The following is a 21,595-nucleotide window of genomic DNA, read 5'->3' on the forward strand; positions in this document are numbered from 1 at the left end:
TGATCAGGGACGATGAGGCGCTCGTGCTCGTGTTTGCTCCTCGGAGAGGGTCTTTGCGCTGGGATCTTGCCTTGCGATCCTCGAGGCCCTCTCCTCACACGCGCCATCCACAAGTCGGTCCAGCGATCGACCCACTCAGCATTCAAGGAGACAGAATCCGCAGGGTCTTGAAGCAGGAGAAGCCCGGTATCACGGCCATCTCAGGAAACACATCACACGAGCAATGTGGCGGCGGGGAGTCCACTATTGCTCAAATCGACTAGGGTCCTCCCTGACGTCCTGGATCCGCCGTCTCATGAGTCCTTCTGAACCGTGTGAAGAAGAGATTGTCGGGATCATTCTTCACCGAGCAACTGACCTTTTGGGGTTAGTAAAGCGCCGTGGCTGGATCGAGGTTTGTTCCCTTGGACGACGACCTGGAGATCATGTATACCAGCATCGTCCTTCACCTGAACCACATTATCGGGTTCAATTTGGCCAGTATATAGAGCCCATGGGCACCGGTCCATGGGTCGAGCCCATCACCATCTTTCACTCCAGCTTCGCCGCAGAGAACCGCTCGCCGCTTTTCCCACAAGTTTGTCCTTCAGTTCGGAAAGCCCAACCTGATCAGCGAGGAGCTGCCGTACACTGAATCACCTTCAAAGCAACTGTCCTCAACATGAGATTCAATCACCACGCCGACGCAAGCAAGAAAGGCCGAGGGGGCAAGCGACGAGTTGATGCAATGAGCATCATCAATCTCTTGAACGGTACACCCACCCCGGCAGGCAACCGCCGCTACCCGCCGAGAGACAAGTACGATCAAGAAGAAGGCATCTTCATCTGGTACAACCGCATTGACCTGGGTCTCTCCTGGAACCGGGTGCAAGAGAACTTCAAGCGCCAATTCCACAAACAGAGAGGAAAGGCCGGACTCCAATGCAAGTACTACCGGGTTCTCACCGAGAACCACGTCCAAAAAGTCCGAGACCAAGGCCCGCGGGCCCTTCGCCGACCTTATGATGTGGCAGCCTGGGGTGTGATCGCTCAAACGTCAATTCGATACCCATGGATGCTACCTTACCACCAACTTATGCCAAAGATGATGAAATGCAAGCTCTAATGTATTCATGGGAGGACGCCATGGCCATTCAATTGGAACGGGATATCTGTTCGGATGTCTGTTACGTTGCCTGGGCCGTTTGGTCTCGTTCCAGGGGTTGTCTAGGACTTGGCTGCTTCACACCAAAATTGTTCTCACCACTTGTTATCGGTCTCATCGATGTCATCACCGTCACCTCCAAAAGTCTCGTCCTCGGATCCATACTGGCGGTAACTGTATGCATTATAGCCATATTCGTCGTCGGAACTGACCTCATCCTCTGGGTAATCATTGGCAGGGTTTTCCTCGGCTGGCACCGTCAGTGGCGGTTTCTATCAAGGCACAATCTGAAATCCATTTACATACCATTCGAATCTTCCTCGTCCCAGTCAGTGTCGTCGTCACTGCCAGCATATTTTTGCCAGAGGTCTTCGTCTTCGTCTTCGATGACCAACACACCCACGTTGTTTGATTCGATCATGCTTATAGGATCAGGCGTCTCATCATCGTGACGGACACGGATATACGTTTCGTATACGTAGTTCTCCTCATGGTCTGAAGAAATCATTTTTGTATCTTCGGGCTCTGGAACCGGTCTCGATGGTGCCCCAGCGTCTTCGGCCTTTCCCTTGACGTCGGGGTCAAGCTCCATTGCCAACGCGGCAAGTTCGTCTGCGAGCTGGTCCGAATCATGGTCCCAAGTACTGGGGTGGTCTCTGATCGAAGTCCCCTTCCGCACCGCTTGCTTGCTTGCTTGGAGAAATGTGTTTATAGGTGTCCTCTTGGACGCTTCCAGAGCCTCAATGCCCAGCAGCCGCGCATCTGATGTCGTGAGTTCACTTTTACCATCATTCGGAACATCCAACACATTGTCAAGAGGAGTTACTTTGTGGAGAGGGCTTTGCTCGTGGCTGAATGTAGCCCCATGTCTTTCGACGAATGTGGCAAGTGGAGGCCGGATCGCAGTCTTCACCTTACGGATTCCACCAGAGGAATTCGGACTCAAGGCTGAAGATAGATGGCGCGTGAGATGGAATCGGCGGGCTTGTTGCGGACCTTCCCTCGGTATGGGTGTGGTCGGGGCGGAATGGCTGCCGGCGACGGGCGCAGGCTGAGACTCCTCACCAGCAGTGTTGGTTGCCCCGACAGGTGCAGCATTGTTGTCCGCTTTCTCCTTGAGTTTGGCCTTCAAATGTTCATAGTCTCTTTTCTCATCGCCTGGTGAAGTCCACCGAACAGAAGGAATACCAGGTATCGAAGGTTGGGACCGTTGTGGGGTGAGAGGACTGTTGTCTCGCTGGGAGACGGGAGCAATGATCTCGTCTCGAAGGCGCTGGAAGTAGAAATCGGTAACCCTCCGTTTCTTGTCTGGGGCACTGCCGTGTTCGAGAACTATGCAGGATTAGACCATATCCTCGGACAACGCTAGGGATGAGAGAAAGCATACAGAGGGTGTCGACCGGTTCGTCAGAGCGTCTGCGCTTGACGCTGATGCGTTCAGGGACAACAGACATGGTGGCCAATATAGACCGTCGGCACAGGAATCGTAATGACTACAAAGGGTGAATAGTTGTGGCAGCAGAGCGGCGTGTTGGAGGTGGAGGGATGGTGGTACAGTAGGACTATGCAGTATGTACTCCGTACTTACTGCACATTTAATATCGTGACATTTAGGTTTGCCAGGCACCCGAGAGGGTTTGATTTTGGTCGCAACCCGCCATGGCGGCCTACTCCGTACGGTATGACATATGCAAGCCTAAGGGCTTAGGGGCCCTTTTCAAGCCTAAGCCTCAAGCCTAAGCCTAAGCCCCCTAATCCTTAGTAGCCTTAAGCCTTAGGCTTAGGTTAACCCTCCACCCTAGGTGCACCCCGCCATCCGCTTCGCGTCTGTCTCTCCTTCTGATTCGGTCAACTTGCTCTCTGCCCCCCAGAGCCTCAATGTCTCTTTTCACTATTATGGCGGCAAAGCTCTTCTGCGAACTATCCTGGGAAGCATCCCTCCCGACTGCTAGTCAGCTGTGCCCCCTGCTCTCTGCCTCCCGCGAGGGTGCCGGTACCCAGTTTTAAAGTTGGACATTCTATCTTGGAGGAAAGGCTGGTGCCAGTCGATAGATCAAATTGAAATTCGTCTCATTTTGCGCAGGCATGTGAAGCCTTAACATTGTGTTTATATGTAATTTTCTGCCTCCCCGAGCCACCTCATCTGTCGCTTAGCCTGTCCTAGCCTGTTCTGTACGTTCTTGCTTGACGAAATGTCGAAGATAAGTCATATCCCACCTAACCCTATCTCCGGCGCGGAGTCAATAAATGCACCCGCTTTTTGACCTGGCTTTTCGCCCCTTTCCCTTCCGTTGATATATGAACCCGCTCGCGCGATCGTTGTTCTCATCTGACGAGGAGCACGCATCCGCAGTTGAATAAGAATAAGTGGCTCCCGCATCGACGGCTGTCGATGATATACTCATCGGTGGTGAAAGATGGAACGACCAATTCGTCCAAACATGTCCCTTACCCTCGTGGTTCTGATACAGACCAATTGACCGACTGTGAAAACTCCTTCCCAATTTTCAATCGCCTTTTGTGCAAATAAATTGCCCGCCTGCCCAAACACACTGCACATCAATAGAAGGCTGCATGTCCCTTCAAGCTGGGAACCGATGCCCGCATCCTTTGGCCGTTCATCGGCAGAAGATTGCTATGACGTAGAACCGTCTATGTGTGAGAACGCAAAGAACTCTGTTCAATGCTGACCTGTCTATCTCTGATGAACCAATTAGTGAACAGAAGTGGAATGCAATCCGAGAATGACTCACCCTACGTCCTCGTCCGCCGGAATGGACAGTCTGCATTGGAGGTGGGAAGTAGAACTGTTGTTGAGGATAATTATACATGTTGGTAGGCAAATTCTGCGGATAGTTCTGTCCGGCAAATCCTGCTGAGCCAATGACGGGACTCATTTGTGCTGAGAATGACATTGGTGAGGACGATGGATTCTGCAAGGGGCGAAATTGGTCCACCGAAGGCGGCGTAGCGAAGCCAGCATAACCACTGGGCATGAAACCACCATTGGACCGTTGTGCTGTGTTGGGATAGTTCTGATATTGTGTTTGAGGTGTCATTTGCTGGTACGGAATCTGAGAGTATGGCTGTTGTGCTTGGAACCCAGCCATGTTGTACGGGGCGAACCCGAATGAGTCCGCCGACCCAGTTCTGATGGGGCTCATTCCGTTTTCCAAAGTGTTTCCATTGACGCTGGGTGCGAAATTGCCGTTGAATTGCCGTGGAAAGTTTTGGTGCCCATGTCCATTTCCGGGGACCTGCTGCGGGTGATTCATCTGGCGACCTCGATCATTCATGGTTGGGTGTGCATGAGGAGTATATTGCTGTACGGGAGGCTGACTGGGTCGCAGGGACAGGCCAACTTCATCCATGATTCTCTTGTAACCTTGGTTTGGTTGCGCCTTGATCTTTGTGAGCACTCTCGACACGTTTTGCACCACCTCCGGCCTCACGCTATCATCCAAAAATGGGCTGGCCAAGATCTTGAAAATCAGTGTCACTCCCGAAGTCTGATCGCAGAGAATTTGCTCAAGAGTGCTGTCGTTGGTACTGAAAAACAAAGCCTTCAATACCGCGTCCCGCGCTTCCGGCTCGTTTCTTTGATTGATAATCTTGAGCACGGTCAGGTAGGCGACTTTATGGGTGCAAAGCTGAACCAGGTGAGGGACCAGTCTCGGCGCAAGCACGGACCGTCGACGAGGGAAGGTACAGGTGTCGAGGAGCCATGTCAACAGCAGCGCTCCATTGGCACTCTGAGCGAGCTGAACACTGTGTAGCGCAACTACCGCAGCCATCAGGCGTTGTTGGTTCTTGGTGGCGTGATGAGATTCCAAACAAGCACGCATGGCTCTGGCGCCGAAACGGCCTTGCGCAATTTCCCAGAGCTGACTTAACATGGTTTCAAAAATGAAGTCATTATATGGCGAGCCAAATCGAAGGCAGCACTGAAGGACATAGTTCCCATACTGATCGAGGAACAGGGGAACGGTGTAAGGACGAAGCGAATTGACAATCATCCGAGTCTGAGTTTCGGTCTTGCACACATCGATGATTTTTTGAGCGGCCCAGGTTCCGTTTTTATGCACTCCAATTTCGGCAATATAGGGAGCGATGTACGTCAGCATCTGTTCCTTAGTCTGTTCTGAGCAATATTCGAAGAGCTTCTGGACCACCGTGTTCCCAAGATAGTCCGAGGAGAGCTCGGCAATCTCAGGCAGCATGTCGATGGCGATCTGTTCGATCTCCTGCAGACCACATGCTCCGTTGTCGATTCGTTTGCGGATGTCTCGCAGGGTTGGGGCATCGTAGATTCTCGTGGGACTTGGCTCTGGAATTGGTGGAATTTCCTTCTCCAATTGCTGGTAACGGATGGCACTGTCGATGTTGGCAGAGATAGATGGTAACTCTGATTGTTGCCCACCAAAATCCAGGACAATTTGCAGAATTTCAGGTTGCAGTTCCGCTAAGCGGTCGGCGGCAGGTAAAGATAGAGTTTGTTGTGCATTCGTCGAACTGGCGGGACTGCCTTGTCCATCTTTGGACTGTGAGACTTCAAGCGAGTCCGCATGTCCATTTGAAGCCGGAGGAGGGGTGGTGTTCTGAACCGGGGTGATAGAAACAGAGGCGTTTGGAGCTTTGGCAAACCCGATCCTGACAGGACCAGCCCCCGGGAAGATCTCCTTCCCGTTGAGAAGGTGACGGGCACGAACAGCAGCTTCCAGGGTTTCAAAATTCACAAAGCCACAGTTTTTGTGGGTTAGAACCCTGGTAGATTCGATTGGACCAAACCGGCTGAAAATGGCATCCAGGGAGGACATGGTGGTGGAATTGGGGATTGACCCGATCCACAAAGACCGCGACACTTGAATCTCAGGGTCATCCATGCCCTCATATGACAAGGACGCATTCTCGTTGATGTTTAGACTCTGCAAAGCATCGGATATCGGAGGCTCACCGAGGCCACTGGAGCCAAGAACGTCAAACTCCATGTCGACCGCATCGGCATCTGGGTGGATCAGATTGCGAAGCGAAGTACGTTGTGGAGTTTCGACTAAGCCAGCAGTGCGGGCACGCGGACGTGCGGCACTTGCATTGACAGCAAATGCCTGAACGGCTTGATTGTGAAGCCGCACTTTTTCCTGGACGCGTTCATACTCAGCTTCCAGGGCCGCCGCTGCAGATGGAGTCAAAGTTCCGGTAGGATACAGAGCATGGCTATGGTCACCATCGTGACCTTCGGCACTGTATTTTGGTTGCGTGTTGACGGAGAATGACCTGAAACGACCAGAGTTACGCAGCCCAAAATTGGCTAGCACGTCAGACAAGCCGGAGTTCTGTCCGAGAGAAGGATCAGTGGCATCATGACGAAGTGCCTCCGACAACCTTGAGTGTGGCAGAGGTTCGGCAAGACCTAGGTAGTCAAGAGTCCGGACACCCGAGTCAGACATGCCGTCCCTTGACAAGCCCAATTGCTGTGGAGAAGTAGGATCCTCGGCAGAACTGATGCTAGTTAGGGTCGCCGCACGACCTCTTGTGCTCCAACTGCTGCTGTAAGCACTCTGGCCGAAAGAGCTAGAACTTCCCAGCAGACCTGACCGTTGAGGCATGCTGCCTGCGCGGAGTCTGGATAGAAGGGCGGAATTCACGGGGCTTGCTGAGTTCGCTGCGTTGGACGTGGTCGAGTAGAACGCGGTCTCCGCGGCGGAGGTTGATCCAGGTCGGAAAGGACTCGTGGAGGGAGTAGGGCGGGAAGTTTTCGAGATCAGGACATTGACTCCATTGATAGTCCCTACGGGGGATATTCTTGAAGGAAGGGTGCCAGCTCGACCTCGCCTGGCCGGGCTGTTGATACCAGTCTCTGTCAGGGGTACCAGGTCGGGGAATCCGTCTTGATTAGGGGACTCCGGTATCTCGAAAAGCGGGGTGGAAGTCCCACTGGTAGGAGGACCCCATATGTTTGGGGCAAGAGAAGAAGTCTGAGACTGTAGTTCTCGAGTGCGTTTGGGGAAGAGTCGGGAAGTCTGTTCGTGAAGGGGAGAGCCCGCTCCTCCTCTTGCGCTGGACAAGCCTGCCAGTCCTGAGGAGGATTTGGGGCCTCCAAAGGGGGATTTAGTGGTAGGAACTGAAACAGGCTCCGTGATTGTGTTCAGTCCTGACAGATTGAGGTTGAGCTGCCCGTCTGGCCTCGTTGTGGGAGCCATGATAGGTGAATCGCGGCGAAGTCGACTCAATCCCACCTTGACGGGATCCGCGGAACGTGGATCAAGTAAAGGTCACAGGTTTGAATTATATAAATCTTCCTTCTTTCGCCCCCAACGTAGCCTGTCTCGGTGAAAGGAGGGTGATGAGGTTGTTCAAGTACCTCGGGGCCAATTGCAGTAAAATCTCCTGCGGTTTGTGGCGTCCAGAGTGTGTATTTTTGGGAGATCCAACAGGAGTATAGACGGAGCTGGTATATTTTCGAGCTGACAATAATGTAATGTGTGAGGGAGGACGAAAATCTGTAGGGCAGTGGTTGTTACAGCTGCTCGAATCGCGGGTACGAGGAAGACAACGGTTTCGCGAATGAACTGGACACTACTCTAGAGGCCGATGAGCATGATTGCTAAGGATAGATCGCATTAGGCAAGAATAACACAGAATATGGAGAATCGAAGTAGCACTCCAGGGGCTGAATGGACATTAGAGAGAAGGATGGAAGTCAAGGTAAAGGTGAAAACGAAAGAGTGGTGGATGGATGGATCTCAATTAGGGGGCAGACTGCAGAGCGGCGGGCGAGGGAGCGCAGACGGAGACAGCGGTGCAGTTCAAGTTGTTTGTATGCTACAGAGTACAATTACGGTGTACCACGAGACTACAACTACCCAACCCAACATCTTGATCCCGCCGACTCTTGATCCAGCTAGTAGGTATCAGGATCTTGCTAGACTGCGGCCTTGTCCCTGGTTGAGTATCCTGAACGCTTCCCTGTCTGGCAACATGTTTCGACGATGCACGATCCATCCCGTCCATGCAACCATCGCAGCCCAAGCTTTCGAGAGCCTGCCAACGAGGGACGCGTTACCCACGTCGCCCATCGCCCATCCTCCCGTCTAGCTTCCGCAGAGAGCCTGGTTGCAGCTCCCTCCAAGATGGTGGGAGACGACAATACTGAAGTGTACACTGTACGGGGTACAATCAAGAGGCAGATGGCAAACACGCTGCTATGCATTCTAGCAGCCGAGAATTGCTATCCCACACACAAGTGCAAACAACCAGGCTCCGCTCCGCAGCCACTCTCGAAACATTTTCTGTTTGTCCACCGGCGCATCCTGGCTCCCAGTACCCTGGAAATATGACTGATCACCTGCTCCAGCCTATCCCAGCGATTCACCATTGCTCCAGGCTTACAAACTACCAGCGCTCCAGGTGCCCGGGCTAAGACATTCTTCCAGGCTGTAGGCACCTAGTAGGTGCTTGGAAGCAAGCCACGCAGTCACTTGGGCTCTGATCGTGGTGACAGAGATCCTGAAACACTGGTGTCCGACTCAAACAGCCAACCACATTCCTGGGCCTGAAAGCCCTCCACAATTGGGTCAAGGCCTCTGCTGCGCGCGGCATTACGAGTCGTGGGAGGAGAGCGCGAAGGAGCCGAGTGCACGGTGCACCCCGGTTTGCGGCTTGCCTTGCGGGGACTCAGCACCCGTGTAGAATCACCCCCTGAAAGCTGCATCGGCTCTTCTTTGTCACTGACTAGGCCAGAATCTTCACTTTCCAGCAGCCTATAATATAACGATCTGTTGTGGTCCTGTCCGTCCAACCTGCTTCATTGCTCTTGATTTCACCTGGAGACGCGTGTCACAGTCACCAAGATCCCATCCATTAGACCACCATCCGGCCCAGTCAAATCGCTGAAGGTGGTATGTTGGATACACATCTAGAAGGAACAGAACAAATGCCGGCCGTCAACGAAGAAGCGGAAGCGGCAGTCTCATGAGCGTTTCCTGGATTTTCCGACACGTGTGCAACCCTGTTCTGCATGGGAAATATAGTACCAACCTAGTCCAAACCACGACTGACGACGCCCCAAGCATCGAGTGAGGCTTGCAGAAACGAGGCATGGAACAGCTACGCATTTTTGTAGACACTAGACTAGGTTTCCGCGCTCAAGCGAAGTCTCAGGCCCGGCGATCTTTGCAAAGACGACGGTGACACAGGAATGAGATTCGACAAACTTGAAAGCTCTTGGGCAGCCGACCAGCCAGGTACCAGCCAGCAAGGAAGCTACCTCAGCTAGCTGGCCTCGAGGATCATCATTGAACCCGATCCAAGTTACTCCCGCAATTCGAGGCTGGACTTGGAGGAAGCATGCCACTCACTGCCTCATCATGTGAGTGATGTTAGAAGGACCTAAAGCGCATGCTTTAGGTCGTGAGCTTTGAAGGCTTGCATAAGGATATTGGAGGCCGAAGCCATGGTTCAGAGGCTTGCTTCCCAATTGCAATCATCAAGGGTCGTTTACGTCAATCCGCAATTTGATCTGTTCTGCGTTTTTTTGCAACGAATCCCTGTAGCATGCAATGCCGGTTTGACTCCATCGGGTGCCTCATCTTCTCTTGTTCCTCTCTTCTCATCCCGGGCTCAGTGGCTTCCACATGGCCGTGGCAGGCATTGAAGGGGAACGGTACGAAGTCCTGAAGGATTGGCCACGTTCTTGCGGTGGACAGACGTTTGAAAGGAGATCAGGAGGACTAAGCAGGCTGGGATCCAGGGGCAGAGAAACCTTGGAAGTCAAGGGTGTGTTGTTCCTGACGGAGTATCGGCACTGTGCAAGCGACACGCCTGCCATTAACCATGTCCGACTCAAAATCCGTGCCAGACCAACCACGACTGTGAGCCAAATGAAGCAGTGAGTGCTGTCCAATGGCGTATCAAGGGGTAAAGTTCATCACAGTGAGACGACAAGGTGGCGGCAGACGGATGGTAGTCAGGAAATAGATATGGTCTTTGGTAGCAGCACTAGTCCTCCGTACGCCGTACGCGTCCTAGTAAAGAGCTGATCTGCCGACTCAACTGCCCAACGTCCGACGCATTTCCGTCCCCACGTGCAAGTCCATCGAAACTGCATTTCCTTTCTCTTTCGACCGTCTCTTCTGTCTGATGTTGGCTTCTACGATCCTCCGATATCCCAGCGACGATACCCTACCATGCATGTCTCGACACTCGGGCGGCCCTCCTACTGTAGCCTCCAAGACTCGACTACGCTGCTAAATCCCTCGACCGCTTCAATTTGGCGATGATCTCCCCCAGTCAGCATGAACGGTATCACCGAGCCGTTACCTGGCCTCCTTGACGATCCGCAGTTCCAGATAACGGATTTGCCTGCTCTGACCGATTTTCAAATCGCTCCCCTGCGTAATCCAGCTCCTGCTCGTCATGGAAACGTCCCGCTGCCACTCGAGCCAGGGCCCGGCAACATCCTCAACAACACTCGGACTACCAAGTCTCTATCGGAAGACCACAGCGAGAAAAGGAGGGCTCCAAAGATCACTCCCAATGACGTCCTGCTGGCTCGGGAATCAAAGAAACCACACTTGGCCATTAGCGAGCTGCTGGAAGACAACGATGGTCAAGACATTGCACCGATGCAGCTTCCTTCCTTCATCAGCCTTTCTGTCGTCGAGAAATCTCCTATACAAGCACCCGCTGCTTTGGAACATCCTCAGTTTCAGAAGCGCCTGAGAGTAGATGTCGAAAATGAGCACATCTCGCTGGATTTGATCAGGCGTCTCCCTCGGCCGGCACAGAAAGATGAACGACAGACTAGGCCGGCACCTATGCTCCCTGCGATGGTCACGGGCTTACATGAGCCGCCCCCGTCCGCAGCACTGCTCCCGTCCATCGACGTCGACTCTAGGCCTTCAGCTTCACGCTCGAACACAACTTCGAAGATCCATGTTAAGGATATGCTGACCCAGTCTGTTCAGCATACATCTGCACTGCCCACGGCGCTCCTGCCCAGCCAAGCTGACCAAGATTTGGGCTCGTTCAAACAGTACAGTGCCGCCCACGGGACATCCTTTCAGGAACTTGTGCCGGCCAATGCGGAGCTAGCCACAGCGCCGGCACCGTGGAAAGACAATAAACCTCGACGCGTTCGTCGGAAATGGTCAGAGGACGAAACAAAATATCTGCTGGCAGGGGTGCGAAAGTACGGTGCCGGCAAATGGAAACAAATTCTGGATGATCCATCCTTTAAATTCAGTGATCGGAGCTCAGTTGATCTCAAGGATCGATACCGAGTCTGCGCAAATAATGAGACTGTCCCGAGACTAGATACTCTTTCTGCCAGGATATCCTTTGGCATGGAACCCTTATCTGGCCCCGAAGCTCCTGCCACTGCTCAAGGATCAATTTCGCCTGACCAGTCTGCCCCCGCGACCTCGCCCATGGATCTGGGCCAACCTTCGAAACAACGGCGGAAACGCCGCGCCTGGACTGCGCGTGAGGATGCCAACCTGCTCAAAGGCGTGGCCAAACACGGGTTTCAGTGGACCGCCATTCATGACGACGTTGAGCTTGACTTGAAACATCGACGAGCTACTGACTTACGTGATCGTATCCGCACCATGTACCCAGACGGATACAGGCATGCTGAAAGCGCACCGCTGAGATCCGAGATGAAAAGGACCGAGAAAGTTGGCGGACAGAGCTTCACTGCTAGTATAGCTGGATCTAGTGGCTCGGGAACGCTTGGAAGGAGCTCTGCAACGGCGACTCCACCGCAGAACGTGGCTAGTTTCACGCACCCCAACTCGAATACGCCGACACAGAATCAACCTGTCACTGAGCGGACCAAATCGTCGGCTTCATCTGCCAGCATGATGATGTTGATACACAACACCGATGGGGATCGAGAAAATACAAGAGACAAAGAGAAAGACAAGGAGCGGGAGAGGGACAAGGGAGGGGAGAGGGATCAACAGCCTGGCGTCACTTTACCCAGCTTCACGCTTGATGTTGAGGATGACATGGATTGGGAGGATAATAGGTTACCCCCACTGCATGAATGGGAAGAGATTGGCATATAGCGTGGTTGAGTGGCCACCACTACGGGATTTATTGTGCTACTAGGAACAATCCAGACGGGAACAGCGAGGAGTATACTGGGAGATTCTTGGGTCATTTTAGGATTGGGGCTGGATTCGGCCGCGGCTGGCATCAAAAGTACATTGCCATGATACCCAATTTTGCTTCGCACGGGTTTGGAATTGACTAGGGATTTACGGCTACCAAACCGGGACAGAGGATGGATTTGATGGACGCAGGGGTTACGCGCGTTGGACTTGGGATAACATGAAAGGCAACGGACTCGAGACACGGGAGTAAATGGCAGGGCATATAGGTAGGGGGTTAGGTAGCGCCGCGACCACATACGCAAGTACTAACGCAACGCTACGCTCCGTGGAGAGCACCAGGCCATGGCTTTTGTATGTCATGATTTCGTTGCTTCTGGGTTCGTCTTCGTTGCCAGCTGAGTAATGTATGCATCCTGCCGCGGTCACGATTGACTGCACCTGCCGTAGACTCTCCCGCCTCGCCTGTCAAAGGGGGCAGAACAGGGAAATCAATTCTCGAAACAGCCTCCCAACTCCACGCGGAAACGATAAAATCCCGATGCGACCCGGGGCCCCTGTCCATTTTGCTCGCCCGACATGCATGCTCCGCACCCCCTCCTCCTGTTGGGCCGGACTGGTGCCGTTGAAACAGTATGGTACAACAGAACGAACCACATGCGTAGGCTAGACAATGCTGCAGGAATCGACGGGCAGATCGTTGCGAGGCTCCGGAACCACTCGTCGTAATATGCCGCATATTTGTCTGGTAATGAATGATTGAGAGTCTTTCTTTTAATTGCCTTTCGTCCCCTTTGAAGCTGGTTTATCAGGCCATTGAATCCGGCCCGGCAGCTTTTCACATCACCAGGCGTTGCGGTCCCAGTTCGGATCTAGAGCCAGCCGTTAGTGTTAGAGATGTGCGCCATGATCCCCGACTATCGTGATGTGATGTGATGTGATGTGATGTGGGGGGTGGTTTGGGCAACTTACCCTGGATGAAGGCGCCGAGGACTTTGCTCCCGGTTTGCAGCAGCGGGTGGCCGGCGACGATCTGCAGGAAGCGCTGGAGTCCTTCTCTTCGATGCTCAATCACGTCGTCTGAGAAGCGGTTCGTGAACACTTTCCCCGGCAGCGGCGGGATGGTGACTCGGGCACTCTCCCGCTCCAGAATGTCTCGGAAGTACTCGAAGTCGGAATAGCGGCGGCGCACGACCGAGTGGCGTAGCTTGAACGCGGGGATGTTGGTGCGTGTATGGATCTCGTAGGAAGTGTACATGTTTCGAGGAGAGGAGCCGTGAGTCTGGGGGTTTTTCACCTGGGTGTCGCGGACGGTCAGTCGGCTGCGTCTGTTGCAAGGTTGCGTCCGCGGTCCGATGCGAGCACTGGGCCTGCTGGCAGCGCAGAAGTGCCAGTGCAACGCCAGAGCAGGCGCCGTAGCTATAGACGTACCTCTATCTCCAGAAAGTTTTCCGGCGGTCCATAGATCTCCTCGAAGGTCTGTTGTCGCGACTCTGGTAAGGCTTGCATGGTTGCGGGTAAGCAGTAGTGGGGTGACGGGTGCGGGATATGAGACGAGTTCGATGGTCGCGTGCAGTCAAAAGCTGGTGGTCGGTGGTATTGAAGCTTTACTGCTGTTGGAGAGAATCTAGACAGTAGCTGGGTTATTGGTCACCAGCTGGACTCGGCTGATGATCTGGCGTCGCTGGTATCTGCGGTCTCTTCATTTGTATGTTACGCTGTGGAGGGGCCGCAGTGCGTGGTGTGTCGACTCGACTGTCTGGAACTTTCCTGCGGTGCAGTACTCCGTATTCGGCGCCGACTCCCTCTTGGGACAGACGCCTTGTCGCTTTAGTAGACGGTCATGTGACCTGACCCAATCTTCGACTTCGATTCAGCCTTGCGAATGGATACTGGGGAGCCACCTCAATCCTGGAAGCCTTTGGCGTGGATAAAGATGTCAAGATCGGTACGATATGTACCTAGGTGAAGGAGTATATCATATACGTGGAAAACGCCTGTTCTTGCCATAAGGAAGAACGCAAGAGGCCCTTCATGAAAGGAACCTACTCATCTTCCTTCCCTCGGGACTCCCACTTTTTCCCTTCCATCTCGAGCTCTAGTTCTTCCTCTCGAGATGTAATGAGTCCTTGGAACTACCTCTCCCCTTCTAGGCGACTTCTACGATGTTATAGAGTATCCCTAGCCAACTCCCTAGCCACTCTTAGAGACCCCTTAGCTCTTTCTTAGGACTTGTGACCTAGGAGCCACCCCCTATGTTCTTAGGTCCTCTCCTCGTCTTCTTAGGTCCTATTCTCGTATTCTTGGATCCTCTCTTCGATTTCTTGGGTCCCATTCTCGTGTTCTTGGATCCTCTCCTCGTATTCCTGGGTCCTATTCTCGAGTTCTCGGATCCTATTCTCGTGTTCTTGGGTCCTCCTCCTAGTCTCTTTGATCCTCTTCAGAGCATCGAATTCTACGTTCATCTCGGGTCTTAGGAACCTACTCCTGCGTTCTCGGAACTCCCGCATCTGTTCTCCGAAGTCCCGCTTCTGTTCTCGGAAGTCCAGATCGTGTATTCGGAACTCCGCATCTTGTTTTCGGAACTCTATCTCGTGTAACTCCATCTCGTGGCTTGTACGCATCTTCTGCAAGGGGTCCTGCAATGGTTTCGATGTAGGGACTTTCTGTACCGAATCCTCCCTTTCTTGCAGGGACACCTTTTGTAGACGTTCCGTTTCGGATCTTAGCGTCTCCTCCTCAGTGAGGAGGGTTTGGGAATCATCCTTAGGCTTGGGCCAACCAGTCACAGGTTTCGATTTTGTTGACCCTTTGTCATACCTTCGCGAAGATGTAACATCTGCATTGCTTGAGGTTGATGATGGAAGACTTTTTGTCCCAAGCTTCGCTCCGAGTGGCTTCTCTTTGGGGATTTGAGGTGGGAGGCCAGCATTATTGAAATGGATCGGACCAAGCTCGGATCGATACGGAAATTCTCCAACAGCTAGGAATTCCCGTCTAGCATCGTGACCAGTCTGAAGGCCCTCATCTAGGTGCAGATCTCGGTCTCGAGTGCTGGTAGGTTGTGGGAGAACCCCGGGAGTTTGCGGAGGAGGCGTAGGAGTAGAGCGACTGGCGTTGTGAGTGTCCCGGTGAGATTTGTCAAACCGGATAATGCGTGGTTGGTCTCGTCGCCGATCTGAGCTCCCTCGTTGACGTTGCTGCATAAGGTCCAGGTTCCTCATGTATTCATGGGCATGGAAACTCCCGCATTCGGCCCACGTTCCAAATAATTGTGCGAGGTCCTTCACGGCCGTTTCAGTAGCCGTTTGTAGCTGCTTCTCCGCTACAAATATGGGACCACGGACGGTCAGAGTGCGAGTAAGATAAGCATTTGTAACACTTAATCTTGCAACAACATGGACCTCTTCAACATTGTCGATCTGTTGGATACCGTGACAAAATTTGGCGTAGACATTGGTAGCGTAATTTGGATGGAGGAACTTGAAAAGAAGGACCACGAGATTATGGGCCTCCCAAACTTTTCCCTGCTGAAGAAGCACAGAGACCAACCGCTCCACATCCGCTGTGAGGCTTTGGCGATGCTTTGACTCTTCGAATTCAACCAAGATGCGTAGATAGATCTCTAAGCATTGCAGCTGGGGTTCCGTGAGTACAGGGCGTTTCCATTTAGATACAACGTACCTTGACCTCGTCATCCTGTACACCCTGTAGATCATTTAGACTTTGCGAATCGTACCAAGCTTGAGCTGTGTATAGACCTGTCGGCTGGCTTCTCACTTTGTGTATATAGGTCTGTGCGCAGGCCTGAAGGAGCCTCACGAGCCACCATTCGGAATCCGAAAAGCCGCACTGCTCCTGGGACTGGGGGAGAAGTCTGAGTAAATCTTGGTATGCACTTTCTGATATGAGAAGTTCTGCGTACTCGGCAAGTATTGGGAAGAGGTCCAGGTGAGGCTCCAGCGTTTGGTAAAAGTGTTCTCGTGCCTTTTTGAAGAGGCCGAGGCGGACCAAGCGGACAAAATCCTCTAGTTCCCCTTCAATATCCTCTTCTATGTCAAATTCCAACTGGAAGTCGAAGTCCTTGGACGGAGTGATGGGAGGGTCCTCGGTCGCCTTGATGGAAGGTGAAGGATCCATATGTGTTGACTGCCTCAGGGGCCGGCCGGACTTTGTAACGATCTGGAGTTGAGATGAAGAAGAGTCGGTCGACCCCTCGATCTTGACCCCTCCCCCGCCAAATGCTGTATGACAGGGACACCGACGTATCTACAAGGGTGGCGAGGGGGGTGCCAGGAGAAAACTGGCGTTTACCTGGTGTCTGACTGTAGAGGTTATGGTCAAATCAGACCTCGCCTTGTCCGGCGCAGGAGACTTCTTTCTGCGGCCGAAGGACTGTCGGTCATCCGGCGGTAACTCATAAACTCATAACCTGCTTAGAATGCTGCTTAGTATGCCAGACAGCCATGGAGCAGCCTAACCTGGGAAGCCGGATCAGGCATTCCACATGGTTCACCAGGCGTAAGGCGTCGCTCCCACGGCCAGTTCGCCAGGCACATGCCGGGGTAGACACGGCGGTGGGGGAGAGAACTTTTGGCAAGGCATATGTGAACTGCGCTCTCCGTGGCAACAATTCGAAATGGGGCAAGCTCCGGGACAAAGACGCAGCAGTGCTACAGCTTCTTATCGATCCACGCCAGCAAGATGGGTTCAAGCTGAGAGAACTCGTTCTTGAATTGTCCTTCGCGGAAGCCGACCCGAGTTTGGTGCCCGCTCCAACCACAATCGCAACCGCAACCGCACCTACAACCACAACAGTAGCTGCAACCGTGTCAGCCACCCCGAACGCAGAACCCTCACTTGTTATCTTGGAGCCCCCCTCACCAAAGAACCTCAAGGGCAAGACGACGATTCAACATAGTGCCCATGAGCTGCTTGTTCAGCCTCAAGTGGGCGCCGGTGGTATCAGCATTGGCGGGATGGGACTGAAGACTACCAAAGATAAAGACGTCGAGCGCTCCTGGCGGTTCAAGAGCCACTGGGCCAACAACGAGCTCGGACTATACACCACTGCACAATGGATGTGGAAGGCAGTGGCGGAAAACCCAGACATCGAGGACGTGGGCGGCTGTTCGCCGGAGTGATCATCCAGCACCCTGGCCAGCCGTTTTATCTGACATGCCGGGTGAACGGGAAACTGGTCAATATGGGCAAGAGGTTTCGGTATGGCAGTGCCGTCGACAGACCATACTATACCCTCGTTCATCCGAGGCCGTCGCAGCAGAGTATCCAGAAGGAGGCCGAGGAGTTGGAAAGGGTGATAGTTGACTTGATCAAAGGCGGAACGGCCCGTAAGTGCTACCACTGCTCAGTGCTCGTGCTCTCAGAACACCCTTCTCGACGAGACCAGGGATGCCCGTGTCATACTTGAGATCAAGGAACCCCTCTGCTGACGTCCCAGTAGGAGTTGTGACCGCCGAAGACGAAGCGACGACACAGCCACAGCCACAGCCGCAACCACAAATCCTCTCCCCCTAGACCCTCTTACATCAACGAAGCTACACATGATCGTGACGGAGATGGCCATGCTGGAGTTCAGAGTTTGAGAGCCGGATCTCTCAGGAATGGATTGGCACTCTCCCTTGGCGTGCCAGCCAGTCCGGTCTCAGTCACCCTGGAAATCTCAATTTCACTGCACTGCAGTCAAATCCAAGGGTATTTCTCTAATAGACTGGACTGTGTACAGCGGACCTTACCTATAAAAGGGCAGGTATTGTGACAGAGGACAGAGTAAACAGTCCTATTTGAAACGAATCATGTGACTGGCTCCGCGGACATCGGTGGTCGGAGGCTTGGCATAAAAAAGTCGTGCCAAGCGCTTCTTCATCTTCATTCTTCAAACCTGCATACATAAGACATACCTACTACAGCCCACATGTACTGAGGCACCGGGTGCTAAGTAGATGTCCTCAGCCTGAACCTTTCTTCCAGGCCATCTAAACCGTCTACACTCCGACCCGAGAGCGATATCTGCCCCTCTGCTCCTCTGCCTCTGCCGGCAAGATGTCGAAAAAGCGGAAGAGAGAAGTCGACGTCGAGCTCGTCAATGTCTATGAGCAGCTGGCCGACGACAAAGAGTCTGTCCGTCTCAAGGGCGCCCATACTCTAGTGTCGACAATCTTCAAGCCCGGCGTCACCAGCCACGAGCAGACCCGCACCATCCTGACCCGTCTCTTCCGGGGTCTATGCAGTGGACGCAAGGCGGCTCGTCTTGGTTTCTCCGTCGCCCTGACCGAACTGCTCTCGCAATTGCCCTTGGGCCCCGAAGCAAACACGGAAGACCAAGACCACTTGTCGGTCTCTGCCCTGATCGACATCCTCGAGGCTCAGACTGTCCCAGAAGGCGGCACGACTGGCCAGGATGAACGTGATCACTACTTCGGGCGAGTATTTGGCGCCGATGCTGTCTTGAAGGCCGGCATACTCTGGAAGAAGCCCGATCCCGATCTGGCGGCCTGGAAGCGCCTCCTGGATCTGATCTGTGGCGTGGCAACAAAGAAGCCCTGGCTCCGGCGGGAATGTGGATGGATCTTAGCCACCTGCCTTGCTTCCAATCGTGACAGCTTACCAGATGCGTTTGCAGTCGAGGTAATTGAAAGGCTAGCCGCCCATAAACTGGTCCGCACCCCCGAAGGAGTTGCCATATGGTTGACGGCAGAGAGACTGTTTCCCGCTGCCAAGCTGCCAAAATGGGTCTGGAAGAACGGCGACCCGTTGGCGAAGAAGGATGTCAATGTGCTGGCCGATGTTCTCAAAGATGCTCGAGCACAATCGGACCAAGCAGACAAGGAGCTGGAACCTCAGGGCTCGGCGAGATGGTCAGCCAGCCTACATTTTGCCTGGGATGTTGTGCTGGATGAGTTGTTTCGAGAAGATGCCAAAGACAAACCCAACAGGATCTCGTTCAACCTGTTCTGGGACACGGCCGTGGATAGTGAGTGAAAGTCAAGTATGCTGCCTTGATCTCCGACTGACAGATTGACAGAAAGTCTTTTCTCGCCATCCAGCAGCACTGAGAGGAGATCTTGGGGGTTCGCTGTCTGGACGAAAGTGTTTGAGAGAGCTCCCCAGAAACTGCTGCAGTACACGTTCACACCTCAAGCCACGCATTATTTGGCCAATTCCCTCAAGAGTCCGGAAAGATATCTCCAGAAACACGCATTGAAAGTCGCCCAGATCTTTCACACCCGCCTAGTTGCCGATGATGACAGTGCTCCTGGGTTTGGGCTGGCGGGTGCCTGCGTCCGGGCTCTCCTGGAGAGTGTCTCGTATGGTGACTTTGACCAACTTACGAAGTCCAAGACTTTCCAAAGCCTGGTGGACGTGAATGATCCTCGTGTCCTGAACGCTATCCTGTTGACTCTAGAATCACTGCTCAGAACGTCACGGCCTGACGAGGACGACAAGGCGACCTTGACTCGGCAGAAGACCATCATCAGCCTAGAATCCAAATTGGTCTCGGCCTTACTGCGAGGTTCAGAACAAAAAGCAAAACCAGAGCGCACCATCGACGAGCACAAGACCCAGCTTGCGAAAACAATTACAGGCTCTTGGGCCGGACAAGTGACCCATTTGGATGCTTCGACGAAGAATGGCCATGGCGATGGCCTCAGAGCTGCCATCCTACCCGAAGCACTAGAGTTCATGAAAGAGCGCCTTGCTTTGGCTTTCGAACAAGCACTGAGGCTGGGCCCAGCCGGGGCCGACATCCTGCTGCACACCGTCCTCCATATTCACCAGCTAGAACAGAGCCTGAAATCGAGGCCGTCTATGTTCGACGATGGTATCGCAGACATCGTGCAGGAAGGTTGGCGCAAGCTCGCGAGTATCCACACCACGTTCGCCGTGTCCAGCCAGGTCCCGGTCAAGAAGCCGACAGAACGCCAAAAGGGCGCCAAAGCTGCTAACGATACTGCCACCGAGACTTTCCCGACATTTTCAGATGGCTTGTGCCTGTTGTACTCTGTGGTGCTCTTTCAGATCTACCTCGGAGAAAGTGACGCGGTGGAAATACTGCAGGAGCTCCTTCAACACCACCAGCGTTTGGATTCGAAGAAGCACAGCAAATCCGACAGAGGTGTAGAAGCCGAGTCGATTGATGCCATTGTCGAGATAATCCTCAGCTTTTCCTCCAAGCCGTCCAAGTTCCTGAGACGGATCTCGGTCCAAATCTTCGACGCTTTTGCTCCACACATCACGGCCCAAGGGCTCGAATCGTTGTGTCGGGTTTTGAAAACGAAAGAGAACGCTCAGGGCCAGCAAGAAATGTTCCAAGCAGAAGACGTCGTCATGGAGGATGGGACGAGCGTTGACTCGGACGTGGAGGAACTCGACTCTGACGTAGAGGTTGAATCCGTGTCGGACGAAGACGAATCTGGCGAAGATGAAGATTCGTCGTCCGAGTCCAGCGCAGAGTCGGCAGCCACGTCGGACGACGACGACGACGAGGATGGAGAAGACGAGGAAGATGGGGAAGATGGGGAAGATGAAGAACTAGCCAAATTTGACGCCGCGCTGGCGTCTGCTCTCGGCACTCGACGACTCGACCAAGACGACGTCGCGGCCGATGGCGACAGCTCCGACTCATCGGATGCAGACATGAACGACGACGAAATGATGGAGCTGGACACGAAGCTGGCCGAGGTTTTCCGGGCGCGGAACGAGCAACAATCCAACACGCACAAGAAAAAGACGGCCAAGGACGCGCGAGAGAACGTGGTCAACTTCAAGAACCGCGTGCTCGACCTGATCGACTCGTACCTGAAGCACCAGCAGCACAACGCCCTGACCCTCGACCTGATCCTGCCGCTCCTGACCCTGGTGCGCAGCACGCGCACCAAGCAATTGGCCGATCGCGCATGCAACATGCTCCAACAGTTCTGCTCTCGCGCCAAAGGGGCCAATGTGCCGGATCTGACAGCGGCGGCGAAGGCAGAGGCCAAGGCGGAGGCAAAGGCAGAATCCAAGATCAAGATCGCTCATGCCCTCGACACGCTGAGAGCCATCCACGCCGAAGCGGGAAAGGAGTCGTCCAACCTCCATTCCAGCGTCGCCGGCCAGACGAGCATTCTTGTGGCCAAAGCCGTGGTCAAGGCCGACCCGAGCCGCGTCCGAGACCTGGTGGACGTCTACGCGGAGACCAGGCTGCGCCAGTTGACCGACAAGCGGTGCCGAGTCGTCCCGGGTTTTTTTACTGATTGGAACAATTGGTGTCAGAGTGTGAGGGAGAAGTTGGCAAGTTGAGGAGCGTCAGCGTCAGCGTCAGCGTCAGCAAGGG

The 21,595-nt window shown here is 53.7% G+C and overlaps 8 protein-coding genes across 8 annotated transcripts; 4 read left to right on the forward strand and 4 right to left on the reverse strand.

Moving 5' to 3' along the window:
- Positions 1–661: 661 nt before the first annotated feature.
- Positions 662–1,105, forward strand: A1O3_01126 (uncharacterized protein; the record flags this gene model as incomplete). The annotated part of the gene is made up of 1 exon (XM_007731274.1): positions 662–1,105. The coding sequence occupies one exon, from the start codon at positions 662–664 to the stop codon at positions 1,103–1,105; it is 444 nt and encodes a 147-aa protein (XP_007729464.1).
- A 134-nt stretch (positions 1,106–1,239) lies between these two features.
- A1O3_01127 (uncharacterized protein) lies at positions 1,240–2,598 on the reverse strand (the record flags this gene model as incomplete). Its single annotated transcript, XM_007731275.1, has 3 exons — positions 1,240–1,394; positions 1,451–2,476; positions 2,532–2,598. The coding sequence occupies 3 exons, from the start codon at positions 2,596–2,598 to the stop codon at positions 1,240–1,242; spliced, it is 1,248 nt and encodes a 415-aa protein (XP_007729465.1).
- A 1,164-nt stretch (positions 2,599–3,762) lies between these two features.
- On the reverse strand, positions 3,763–7,344 carry A1O3_01128 (uncharacterized protein; the record flags this gene model as incomplete). Its single annotated transcript, XM_007731276.1, has 1 exon — positions 3,763–7,344. One exon carries the CDS (start codon positions 7,342–7,344, stop codon positions 3,763–3,765), a length of 3,582 nt encoding a protein of 1,193 aa, XP_007729466.1.
- Positions 7,345–10,437: 3,093 nt separating this feature from the next.
- On the forward strand, positions 10,438–12,213 carry A1O3_01129 (uncharacterized protein; the record flags this gene model as incomplete). Its single annotated transcript, XM_007731277.1, has 1 exon — positions 10,438–12,213. One exon carries the CDS (start codon positions 10,438–10,440, stop codon positions 12,211–12,213), a length of 1,776 nt encoding a protein of 591 aa, XP_007729467.1.
- Positions 12,214–13,101: 888 nt separating this feature from the next.
- A1O3_01130 (sorting nexin-3) lies at positions 13,102–13,767 on the reverse strand (the record flags this gene model as incomplete). Its single annotated transcript, XM_007731278.1, has 3 exons — positions 13,102–13,130; positions 13,231–13,555; positions 13,690–13,767. The coding sequence occupies 3 exons, from the start codon at positions 13,765–13,767 to the stop codon at positions 13,102–13,104; spliced, it is 432 nt and encodes a 143-aa protein (XP_007729468.1).
- Positions 13,768–14,540: 773 nt separating this feature from the next.
- Positions 14,541–16,398, reverse strand: A1O3_01131 (uncharacterized protein; the record flags this gene model as incomplete). Its single annotated transcript, XM_007731279.1, has 2 exons — positions 14,541–15,896; positions 15,943–16,398. 2 exons carry the CDS (start codon positions 16,396–16,398, stop codon positions 14,541–14,543), a joined length of 1,812 nt encoding a protein of 603 aa, XP_007729469.1.
- Positions 16,399–16,724: 326 nt separating this feature from the next.
- On the forward strand, positions 16,725–17,402 carry A1O3_01132 (uncharacterized protein; the record flags this gene model as incomplete). Its single annotated transcript, XM_007731280.1, has 1 exon — positions 16,725–17,402. The coding sequence occupies one exon, from the start codon at positions 16,725–16,727 to the stop codon at positions 17,400–17,402; it is 678 nt and encodes a 225-aa protein (XP_007729470.1).
- Positions 17,403–18,321: 919 nt separating this feature from the next.
- On the forward strand, positions 18,322–21,561 carry A1O3_01133 (uncharacterized protein; the record flags this gene model as incomplete). Its single annotated transcript, XM_007731281.1, has 2 exons — positions 18,322–19,252; positions 19,304–21,561. The coding sequence occupies 2 exons, from the start codon at positions 18,322–18,324 to the stop codon at positions 21,559–21,561; spliced, it is 3,189 nt and encodes a 1,062-aa protein (XP_007729471.1).
- Between the last annotated feature and the right edge of the window lie 34 nt (positions 21,562–21,595).

Source organism: Capronia epimyces, assembly GCF_000585565.1.
Source record: "Capronia epimyces CBS 606.96 chromosome Unknown aczIQ-supercont1.1, whole genome shotgun sequence".
NCBI lineage: Eukaryota > Fungi > Ascomycota > Eurotiomycetes > Chaetothyriales > Herpotrichiellaceae > Capronia > Capronia epimyces.